This window comes from Lipotes vexillifer, unplaced genomic scaffold (genome assembly GCF_000442215.2).
Source record: "Lipotes vexillifer unplaced genomic scaffold, Lipotes_vexillifer_v1.1 scaffold796, whole genome shotgun sequence".
NCBI classification, from domain to species: Eukaryota; Metazoa; Chordata; class Mammalia; order Artiodactyla; family Lipotidae; genus Lipotes; species Lipotes vexillifer.
This window is the reverse complement of record NW_006773072.1, coordinates 2,714,548-2,727,117: the sequence shown is the minus strand read 5'-3', so window position 1 is coordinate 2,727,117 and position 12,570 is coordinate 2,714,548. Positions and strand designations below refer to the sequence as shown.

General features: G+C 35.0%; 1 protein-coding gene across 3 annotated transcripts in view; it reads right to left on the bottom strand.

Moving 5' to 3' along the window:
* PHF20L1 (PHD finger protein 20 like 1) overlaps positions 1 to 12,570 on the bottom strand; it is a 79,839-nt gene that overhangs the window by 57,802 nt on the left and 9,467 nt on the right. For all 3 annotated transcript variants that reach the window (XM_007447992.1, XM_007447993.1, XM_007447994.1), the window contains exons 3-4: positions 3,755 to 3,926; positions 3,525 to 3,609 (exon numbers count right to left, since the gene is read on the bottom strand). In XM_007447992.1, the coding sequence (XP_007448054.1) occupies positions 3,525 to 3,609; positions 3,755 to 3,926 (257 nt within the window). The remainder of the gene's footprint in view (positions 1 to 3,524; positions 3,610 to 3,754; positions 3,927 to 12,570) is intronic.

Genomic DNA, 12,570 nt, shown 5'->3' with positions numbered 1-12,570 from the left:
TCTTTCCCTGTAAAAATAACTTTGATTTCCCTTATAAAGTACACTAATTAAATCTTGATAAGTTAGTTGCATGTAATTTTGATTTTTACTGGAGGATTTTAAAATTTATAACAATTTAAGTATATGTTTAAATAACATATCAGGTATGTTATACCTGAAGAAAATAAAATCATTAATTATAAAAATGTGTAATATTTCTAAGAGTCATCATTTGCTCTCTTTGAAAGCTTCTAAATAATGGAGAGAAAGATCTGCTATAGGGAAAAAATCATTTTCTCAGGAAAGGATTATTCCTTTGCCAGATTAATTAACTGGCAAACAAGAATTATAGATTCACAGGCTTTTCAGCTAGAAAATATACATATCATCTGCATAGCAGTCTTCCTGTGCAGATAAGAACACTGACTTCCAGGGAGGCGAAATGCTGCATCCAATGACAGCTAAGCAGCAGCACAGCCACTAACTAAAAACCCTGATTCCCCTGTCTTTCCCACTGAACCATTCTGCTTTTAGGACTCAATATTCTGTTTATATGGCTATTTCAAAGCATATTCACTTTTTGTTACAGACTCCATGCTTTCAAGTCTTTTCCAGTACTATCAGAAAATATATCAGTCACGTAGATTTTATACTTATGGAAATTCCAATGTTTTTCTATCATTTCCTATACAAATGAGGGCAGAGTGCCACTTCAAGTAAACAGATACTTGACCTTTACGAAAGAGGTATAAACAATTGGTGCCAAAGCCAATAAATCTACGCACAAGGATTTTTCTTTTCTTTGTAATTTGAATAACACCATTGATTTCATCTTTCTATAATTAGCATAATGTACAAAATCACAGATATAAAGATCTAAACCTAAGTTATGAAAACAACTGATCAACTGAATAGCAAGAATGTGAAGAATCTGGGAAGACTGTGAGAATATGCCAACCACACGAACCCCTTACACCCCAACATGCTTGCCCCGTCCTCCTCTCCTTCTTCACAGTGCACTGCCGACAGCAGCAGGCTCTTCACTACGCAGACCGTGCATTCATCCCTCCCTGCCGTTGCTCATACTGCTTCAGCTGCTGTGATGCCGTCCTCCTTCCTAACTCCAGCCCACTCTTCAAGGATCAGCTCTTCAAATCCCACCCATAATATGAAAATTTCCCTGACCACTCCAATTTACACTGATTTGCCCCTTCTCTTCAACTTCTCTAAGACATACTACATATACCTAAATGTTCACATTTGTTAGTTTTGTTTAGCTTTTGTAGTGAACAGAAAACTCTTTGAGGGCTTTCTTTTTCTTTTTTTTTTCTTTTTCGGGGGGGGCGGGGGGATAGTGGCAGGCGGCAGGGGAGGCTCGTCCACCATGTGGGACATACAGAAAAATGACCAAATACTTCCCATGGAAATTTTTTAAAAACAAGTTATATCTGCCAATATTTCACTAAGGGCTTACTCAAAACTACTGCTGAAATGGCAGAGGCTGCAATCAGTAACATCACTCTTCCACTGATGTAAGCTTAAATTTCTATATAACATGCCCATGGACAAACAGGATAGAATAAAAAATGAAGGTGGTTTGTTTTTGTGTATGCTGTATGTGTGTATGCATATACTTGGAAAAGAAGCTTTAAGCATGGAAGAAAGGTCCCAAAGCTCACACATTTAAAGAAATCTCTCCTAATGAAAAGAGAGAGCATTGTTTAATTTTGCTTTGCTTTGCTCCATTTTGGGTAGATCCTATTATCCTATGAAACTGATTCAATACTTCTTTTCCTTCCAAAAATTGTTACTGACTGCCTACTCTGCGCTGGGTTCTGGACTAGACACTTGGGGAGCCAGTGAGAGTTAAGACACGGGAATAAGAGCTCCATAACACAGCTCTCCAGAAGTTTAAGTGAACAGTGATTTAAAGGCCCCACTAGAAAAGAAGTAACCTGCAAACTTAATAACTGAGATGTCCCTCAGGTGACCAGTAATGAACTCATAGCCATATTTGTTATTTCAATTAGGTAAACCAATAAATTGGACCTTGGCTTTTGTAAAGTTACATTATCATCTCTAGCTAGACAACTATGATTTACTTTTTTACACCTAACATTTTTTAATATATGTCTTTTTAAATGTTTTCCTCTTCTATCTTCTCTTACCTCAATTTTTCTCATTTTTTGTTAGTTTAAATTCTCAGCTTAAATCCCGTCCATGGTTCCCATCACCTCCAAGTAAACTTCAAATTCTTTAGGAAGACTACAAGATACTTCATATGCCAATGCTTGCTTCTCCCCCACCTCTTCTGCTCTTCTACAACCTTTAAAGGAATCCTTCATTCCAGTCACATCAAAGATTTGCAGTTCCTTAAAAGTGGCATATGCCTTTCTTTTGCATACACCATTTCTTCTGACAGAAAAACCTTTTCATCCGTCCTTCTCTAGATAACTTGTGTGGCTTTCAAGATACAGTTTAAAGTTAGTATCCCCTTACTTAGGTTACATGCCCTTCTTGCAAAGAAGTTGTCACTCAATGTGTTTTTTTCTTTTCGGCCATGCCATGTGCCTTGTGGGATCTTAGTTCCCCAACCAGGGATTGAACCCAGGCCCTCGGCAGTGAAAGTGCTGAGTCCTAACCACTGGACCACCTGGGAATTCCCTCAATGTGTTTCTTTAGTAAAAAGAATGAATGAGTGGTCGAGTTTAAGAAATAACTAATAGAAAACTAATGCATTTTGGAAAATATACTTACAAGTATTTCACGACTGTTTTAAATGAGATTTTAAACAAGAAATTTAAAAAATAAAATATTTAAGTATATTTCCAATAATAATTTAATGCCTTTCTGAATTGATGCCTTTCTAAATTAATCTACAATTTTTAAAATTCATTACCTGCCCAACAGGTTCTCTCATTTTATGCCACACTAACACACCTGATTTCTGTGGTACTTTCAACATTTCTGATAAGTTCAGTAACTTTTGCTCAGTAGTACTATTAGATACCACAAAACGCTATTCAATTCTCAATTATCTACAGAAATCAAGAAAAAAAGAGCAGGGAGAAAAATGCAATGAAGGAAATCCTCAAATTGATAAGTTCTATACTCTTTCCTCAGAAAACTGTACTGTTTCAATTCCAAGTTGAACTGATTTGAATTTTCCTATATCTTTAGCACTCAGGTTGAGATCTTCATAAAATAGTTTAGCCAACAAACTGGAAACAGAGAAGTAGAAATAAAATGCATATAATAATATAAGCCTGTCAACTGAAAGCTGAAAAATTTTAAGCAACTATTTACCTCTATTAATTTAAACAGTCTATTTAGGCAGTATATTATGTATCATCTTATTCTATACAATATATAACATATTGAATGCCCCTAAAAAAGAGTATTATTAGAAGATTCATTAGGTAAAGTATAAAACAAAGAGAAGCAACAGCTATATGTAACAATTTCATACATTAATTAAAATTAGAAATATAGTTAAATTTTACTATAAATCCCATTTTAATTCTCAGATCATTCCAAACACATACCTTCTTTGTTAATCGCCTCAATCTTGGCAGGGTAATAGCGACAGTCTGTCCAACGAGCCAGAACTTCTTCTCCGGCTTTAAAATCCTATTTTAAACAACTTTTAAGATCAATACCATGTATAATAAATAAGCACTTCCTTAATAAAAAACAAGCTTTTGTAAAATTTAACAGAATTCCTTTTAAAAATATATCATTACGTATCTGGCAAACAGAAAAGCTTGCTACTTACAAAGAAGTCTTCCTCGTCTTTTAGCCCTTCTTTTCTTAATGCAGGTCTCTCAAGGGGTCTCAACCTATTGCTATCCCAGTAAATCCACTCATCATAACGATGACTCCAGCGCTCAAAATGGACCAACATCTTGCCCTCCTCATAGTCGATTTTTTCAATTCGTGATGGATACCTCAAAAATAAAAAGAGCCTTCATATCAAAAGAAAATTCTTACATTTGTTTATACAAAGTATTAACTGAAATACTGCTTACTATTACAACCATAAACAAAATAATATGGATCCATATTTTTAAACTACTGACCACCAAATTTGCTTTATTCTTTTTTTCTTTTTTTTTTTTTTGTCTTTTCTTTTTAATGATTGCTCTCAAGACCTAATGAAATAGTTTGATACACTCCCAGTGGAAATATAAATTATATAATTTAAAATATAAATTGTGCTGTCTTGGGAAATAATTTGATAACATGTATCAAGTGCCTTAAACATATCCCTCCTTTCTGACCAAATAATTCCAATTCTGGAACTATATACACAAAACATTTATAATAACAAAAAGTAGAAACCATATGATTAGGAAAACTGAAGACTGTCTATAACTATACAAACAATGGTATATCCACTGAATGGAATATTATATAGACTTTAAATGTAATGCTTACAAACGATTTATAATGTAGGAAAATGTAAAAAAGTAGTACTATGTTCACTAGAATTATAAGTATAGAAAATAAATCTGTCTAGCAAAAAATATCAACATGTACATTTATCTCTATACGGCAAAAAAAAGTACTTTCTCTTTTCTGTTTTTCTACACTTTCCAATATTTTATAATGAGCATCAATGACGGTAGAGAAAGCTCAAGCCTTCGATTTAAAAATATAAAAATAACGTCACATTGTTCTGTCTTCATGTGTGCTGATTCTCTTATGATGAATTCCAAAATAAAAATTAGTTAACTTGGAACTTTTAACACAAAAAAGCCCTCTTCAAAAAAAAAAAAAAAATAGGCCTCTTCATTCCTAATGTACTGTATTAAATGTTCACAGTGACTCAAAGGTTTTTTAAAAGTAACATTAAATAACATTCAGAATTCAACAGCAGCACATGGTAGATGATTCAGCCATAGAGTTTATCTCATACTTTTGCTGGTTTTTTGATAAATCTCAATTTTTTATTTTCCCTGTGGAATAAATGTAAATTTATATTGTTAACATAAATTTAAATATAAAGCACAATAGACCTCACATAACTTTGAAATCTAGGCACCGATTACTACCTGCTTCACATATCCCTCATGCTGTTCAAGGCTTTTTATGCGTCTCCAGGGCCCTGAATTGTTCACTGGTATAGCTTCTTTCCTTACTTCAGTCTAAGGAACTGAACTGTTTGGAGTTTCCTCAAACACAACAATGCGCTGTCAAACGTCTGTGCTTTTGTACCTTCTCTTCTGTCTGCCTGGACCTAAGCTGCCCTTCCCTTCCTCTGTATGCTCATCATTCAAGACTTGGTTTAACATGTGGTCACTTGTGTGAAAAATTCCCCAGCTCCCCTCCCCCTGGTGCTCTCACCTGCACCCGTGTCATCATAATCATCTCTGTGCACATTCCTAAACTGTGTGCTGTGGAGCATTTACAGCCCTTGAGACATTAATACGTGTGACACAAAAAGAGGGTCCCGTGGTCAAATAAGCTAGGAAAATACTGGATTAAATAAACCGTTTTCTTTACTGAAAGACTTCTTGGTCCTGCCAATAAGACAGAAATAAAGCATGCACTATTATCAAACCATGTCACCCTTTCATCACAAAGTATTTATGACCATTTCCTGAGTGAGGAGAGGTCTAAGGAACATGATGTTAGCAACTACTCTGGCCTGTGAGTTTCGGGGACTGAGTCATGGCTACCTTTGTACCCCCAGCATCTTCACAGTGACAGACACACACTGGCTACTCAGGGAATGCTTGGCATGAAAAAGAAGTGACGTTAAAGAAAGAAAATCTGCACATTTCTTCAGAACTAAAAAGGCTGTCGACCCAATTATAACCTTATGTTAGATCTTAAGACTTTTTGAGGGAATAGGTGTGGGTAAGGAAACGTTTTGTCCAAGAAAAGCATGAAAACAAGAAAACCTAGGGGTTAAAATATACTCCCTGAGGTGGATATGCCGATTCCACTCATTAAGAATCAGTGCTGTAATGCTTGTCTTTTGCAGTGTTGCTTTGTTTTTGCTGCTTTGGTTTTTAAAACATAAAAAATATCAATAGCATTAAGGGAAGCTTAGAGATATGGCTGTCCTTTAGTTTATTTTTCAACATTCACTAGCCACTTTACTATAAACAGATGTTCTATCAGTTCTAAGTTTCTAATTTATGTGTTTATTATCACATCTTTCTGATTTTGAAAAAAAATTAAAGGTTTATTCCATAAGTTCCTTCAAATTCTAAATGTACACAATTAAATGGCAGGTTAAAAGGAAACATAATTAACTCTTATCTTCAAGGAGCTTAGCTTAGTGTCAGATGAAGAGACAGAAGCAGCAGAATATTGACAGAGTCATAAATCCACCAGGCCCTATGTTCTTTCTTTACTGAGCATCAGCTGATTTTTATATACCTTATCTCATTAGATCCTGGTAACCATCCAAGGTACAGATAACACAGTCACCATTTAACAGATGAAGACTGTCCAAGGATACACATGGTAGGAGTATTCAAAGTCAAAGCTAACTGGTACAAAAAGCCTACAGGAGAAATGGGATAAGGCCTGTATCAAAGTAATTATACCATACATGGTAAACTGGTAAGTATGTATAACATTTTTTTTCTCCTTTGTATCAAGCTTTTATTTCTGAAAAACCATGAATATTGAGGTGGACATATAATGACAATTACTTGGTAGGGGCCGAGATATTATGCTTTTGACATAGCATGAGGTTAATGACAACATTAACGAAGGTATCTAAAAAGAAAACAAAAATTCTTGTCAGAGTTGATTCTCTCATTAACAGATTACCTAACAAATTTAGTTAGTTCTTCCTGAAGATAGGGAGCAGTGGGATACTAACTTCATGCTAATTTTGACTATGATTTCTCTCTGCCACTATATTTTTTTTGTAATTTGAATGTATTTTTTTCGTTGACTTTTCAAAAATTCGACAAAAGATGCTATAATTAATTGTTCAGAGAAAATTGGAGCATTCACTGAAGGTTCTTGGGAGATATTATGTTGGTCTTGGTGGGAAACTTTAAGGATTTAGACCTAATGAACATGGTACGAAGGTAAAGTGTATACATAAAGCATTGCTCATTTATTCAATCAATGTTCATTTACTTAAAACCATCAAGTGACTCAGAGTTAAGCAATCAACCAGACAAGGAAGATTCAGACAAGTAGACTGTCGTTTCGGTCCTCATGGACCTCAGGATCAGAGATTGGAGGGGCACTTCAAGGAAACAGTTCCCTTTGGCTAGGCTACACGGTAAGCAGTTGAGTAAAGGAGAATAGTGGGACATCAGACTGGACTGGTTAGCTAGGTTCAAACTAAAGGGCTCTGAAACAGTGAACTAATGAAATGACCCTTCATTCATTACATTCAAACAGGGAATGCCGTAAAGTCTGTACTTAATTTGGTTATCAGTTACACCTTAGAAAAAAATCCTAACATCAACATCTTTGCTACACACGTAAAATGCACAAAATGGCAATTTACCATATAGCTCTATACAGTGAAATGATTTCCTTGTTCAAGATGGCCGACAGTAATAATGCCTTGATACACATAGTGAATAAAAAATACTTCCAAACAAATACATTCACAAATGCCTCTAGATCTTGAATGACAGCAATATTATTTTGATGCACAATTTATGTTTTATCATAACTGAGTGTGAATGGAATGTAAGATTTTTCTTACTGAATTTGGTAGATGTCGTCATCATATTTTGTTTCTTTTTTTTTTTTAAAGAATGAATCATGGAAAGCTGTTAAGAGTAAAGAATAGTGATTACGGGCTTCGCTGGCGGTGCAGTGGTTGAGAGTCCGCCTGCCGATGCAGGGGATGTGGGTTCGTGCCCCGGTCCGGGAAGATCCAGCATGCCGCGGAGTGGCTGGGCCCCTGAGCCATGGCCGCTGAGCCTGCACGTCCGGAGCCTGTGCTCCGCAACGGGAGAGGCCACAGCAGTGAGAGGCCCGCGTACCGCAACAAAACACAAAACAAAACAAAACAAAACAAAAAAGAATAGTGATTACACTGAGTCCCAAACATTTATAAATGATGCGGGAAAAGATTTGAAAAGTAGGAGACTGGGGTTTCAGAGTTAAAACAATTAGAGATAGGAAGAAAAAAACAAAAAAACATAGTTGGCATCTCTCCAGGGCTCAAAGAAAGAGATGGAGAGAAGGCAACCTCACTAGGACTATGATCCCTCAACGCCAAAATTCTACATAGAGCTCTATTACTCCTTATTGTGTCACTGCAAAATACCGTAAAATTGCCACTGTCTTCCCTATTATAATCCCACTTTGAAATGCTTGCACTGTTTAAATGATATTTACTTGTATAGAAATTAAGGGACTGCCTCCATTGCTCTGGGCCTACCTTGCCCTCATATGTCTTTTGCACTTGAATCTTAGAGAACACAGTTTACTCTGAGCAAACTTAGCAAGAAAAATAATCCACCCTAAATTGTTTATTAGGTTTAATGGAAACAAATAGCATTCAGAAACACTGAGAAGTCTTTACAACGATTCTTGCTGAATTTAACAGAATTCTCATACATGCAATTCTACTACTGTAATCTCTCAACTGATTTCTTAGGACTCTTTCTAAATCAGTGTGATCAAAATCCTCTAATGGTCAAGTTCAACTGTAACAACAGAGTACAGCAAGACCATTAATAAAAACGAAAATAATTTTCACCTTCTCTGAACTCTTGTAACTATTGCCTCATCTAATACTAGCATGTTAACACTGTCACTGGTGCCTCCCATTTACACAAGATCGTTCAGAGAATCAAGATTTATGGATTCTGAACTAAACCTGTAACCCAGTAAGAACCAGATACTGACCAAAGAGGTTAGCTACACACTGAATATACTGTATTGTTTCCCTGTAACATCAACTCTTGTGTGTTGTCAAAACACAAAGAGAAGTGAGAAACCTAAAATGGGAATTACCATTACAGATGAATTACTATACTGGCTCATGGTGTTAACTGTTTTACATGGGCAGATCCTGACTGACAGCTAGATCAGGAAACCATGATCCCCTGAGGCTATATGAAAAAAACACTTTGGTGTAGATGTGTATGAGTATTCTCTTGAGAGAGGGGTTCCCAACTTTAATCAGATTTCAAAGGGGTCCATGATCAAAAAAAAAACCTCTCTGGAAGGCAAGATCATCTATTAACACTGAAAACTATAGGTGCCCCACTCTCCTTGGAAGGAAGAAAGAAATGATGGGCATGCAGCTATGCCAGAACTACAGTCTGATAGATTAAAAAAAATACTTTTATATACAATGCAGTAATAGTAAAACAATTAAACATGATTTGAATTTAGAGAACTCAATCTGATTTATCACCTAGTTTGATACATCCAGATTTTTACCTGTATTGATAAAGAACATCAACCATGAGGAAATGATAAGGGAAATTCCTTGATACACTGATGGCCTACAATCTCCTACACTTAAGCCAAAGGACATGGTTGTTAACTACTCATTGATAGGTTACAACCCCCTGAGCAAGGCCAGACTTTATCAAATGTCCCAAAAGCCATCAGAATTCACTCTGAGATTTAACTAATCATTTGAATAAGTGCTGTATAAATCAAAACGGCAATTAACCCAATAAATTATTCAAATTATGTATTTTAAATAATAGTCCTGTTCTTGTTTATATTGGTAAGACAATAAAATTTCTAATTTATATAAATTTAAAAACTGACAGTTCCTCATCCATTTCATTTAACTCAACACTGAGTCTCTAATTCACTGTATGTCAGACACTAAACTAGGAATAAAGCTACAAATAACAATCAACAAACTCAGATTTAGCAGGGAGGGGAGAGAAAAAGCAAATCAATAAGCTAATACAATTACAATATAGCACATAGAAGGAGTACCTAAATTAGATGTTCTCTTGGATAAAGTAGTTCTTCGATTTTTAAAGGATGAAATACACTTAAAACACGACTTAAACATAATTTAAATGTTAGCAGAATCTTTGGGAGTTAGAATTCACAATTCACAACAGTCTTGTTGATAAGAATTGCATAAGCAAGAAACTCTAACATGGTATCATAAAAAATGACTAAAACATATTGCAAGAGATAGAAATAGAGACCTTCCTTACATACAATTGTCAGGAAGAGGATTATTTGCCAAATAATAAAAATTAATGTAGAATTAAGTCCAAAGCAAACGTAATATTCCTATAACCTACTAACCTTCTAAAATTTTTAGCTTCCTGGAAATACTTTAAATTTACATTATGCTTTGTAATTTTCAAGTGTCTTCTCACCATTCACTCTCTACAACAATGTCACCCATTATTACAGTATTTTTAGATGATGTGCTTGTAGGTATTGCATGTTAATTTGTTTCACACTTGAGGAACAGACGGAAAACAAAACCCTTTTGATTAATTCAAACCTGATATTCCAAAATAAAGTATAAATCCAAAGAGTCTATTAATAGAATTTAAAGAACATTCAGAGGATGGTTATATATGTCAAAATCACATCTTTTACAACACTGAAGTCTAAGGATCTCAGTGCATTATCCCTCAGGTCCTCTTTCCAGACTCATTCATCCCCAGGACACATGTTCAACACAAGCAGCCAGACCACCCTGCTTCCTACCTGTCCATAATCTTTGCAGCAAAGAATGGGTAAGATCAGAGTTTGCTAGGTATTTTGCTTCAGTAACTCGGAGCAGCCACCTTTCAAATTAAGGTTTCGTTTCAAATCACTGGATTTATTTAAACTTCTGCTCTTCTCTACCTCCTTGCCATGCCTACATTCGTTCATACCATCCATGCTGACCAAATCAAAGTGCCCACCCCATAGCCTTTATGCTCATGACCGTCTCCTGCCGTAAGAATCAATTAGACTATCAAAAATTCCTTTCCCACTCCACCAAAAATGCCACCAGTATTCTACTCAAAGTTTATGTACTTCATATAATTTTTTCAGGCCAACATGACCATTCTTTGTTATTTAATTCTGTTACAAAACTCCAAATTCTAGCAGGTTGCAGTCCACCCAGTTTCTATTTCTTAAGATTTAGCATTTAAAAATTATTTTAATACTATAGTCATATATGCTTACACACCTATGATTAAAGTTTTAAGAATTTACACTGACTCCTCTCCTGTTAGATTCTACTTTCTTAGAATAACTAATATTCATGCTATTATTATTAATAAAGCTAACATTTATTAAGTGCCTACCATGTGGCAGAAAACATGAAAAGCTCTAAATGTGCACTGTCTTGCTTATCCTCAAAGAACCATTTGAGTTAGGTACTACTACTGTTCCCAGTTATTTAAGGAGGTCACAGAGGCTCTGAAAGTCAAGTAATTTTCTCAAGTCGAAACAGTGGTGGATCCCTGAATGGAGGTTTGTCTATCTCTTAAAGAATTTGCTTTTGATCATTATATATTCCGCATCTTACAACTGATCATTTTCAGCTCTTGTAAAACTTACTGCAGTATTTCAAATATAGGGGGCTCTTTATCAAGAGGTCCTGAAAACAAAAACAATATAAAATCAAGTTATCTGTTTATTTTTTCTTGCAAATTTACTCTTCTGCTCCTGATACAAAATAAAATGTGTAAAGCTTTTCATTAGCCCAGAGAGTATGGAAAACAGCTTTTATTATACTGTACAAAATAAACATCCCCCCGCCTTGTGTAATTCATAATAGTTTGACAAATATCATTTTATGCCTAATAGTTTTCAACCAGCAAGTCACAATCCATTTGCAGTAGTGTTCTGCAATGGTAACCAGATTTCAGAATATCCCCAAAACTTTTGGGCTCATTCTTTACCAACCCACCAAAATTCAATGAACTTTGCCGGGCACCTTTTATGAGTAAAAGGGGCTAGGCCTTGTATATAATTCATTTTACATCAGTAGCTTATTCTTCAGTACTTTACCCACCCATGATGTAGTAGAAACGCATTCATTTTTAATTGAAGAGGGTTGGTTTTTTGGCAGTGAGAAAACAGACTTTTAAGACACACTGAATATTAAATGTCCACATTCTTTCTTCAATTTTATTGCAACAATTCTCTCCAAGTTGTGTTAACTTTAATGACTGAAATAACGTAATACTTACATACCAGTTTCTAATTTAATAAGAAGAAAAATTTTATCTGCTGATCAATGATCTGTAGGAGGTGGTAGGAGGAACGGTCAATAGTTCTTCAGTACAAAGTCATATAAAAATACTAAAACACTGAAACCCTTATGAAGAATAGCAAAACTAAGCTGCCTTTTCAATACCATGTTAAATTCTTTTAAGAAATTATACTACCAATTTTTAAAACTTAAAGCTAGTATTCTCTCCCTCAGTTAAAAAAATCATTTAAAAATAAAATTAAAAACCCTTAAGCATCTGCAGATACAGTTCTGTCTACTCAGCGAAACTAGAATTGCAAAACTTTTTTTTTTGTAAAATTGATTACCACCACAGATAAATTATTTCCTAATTATTGACTTTAATCAATTACTCACCACACAACAAAGCATTACATAATGTGGTAAGACAAGTGTAAAATCTCGCAACACACAGTAATAATATTCAGCAG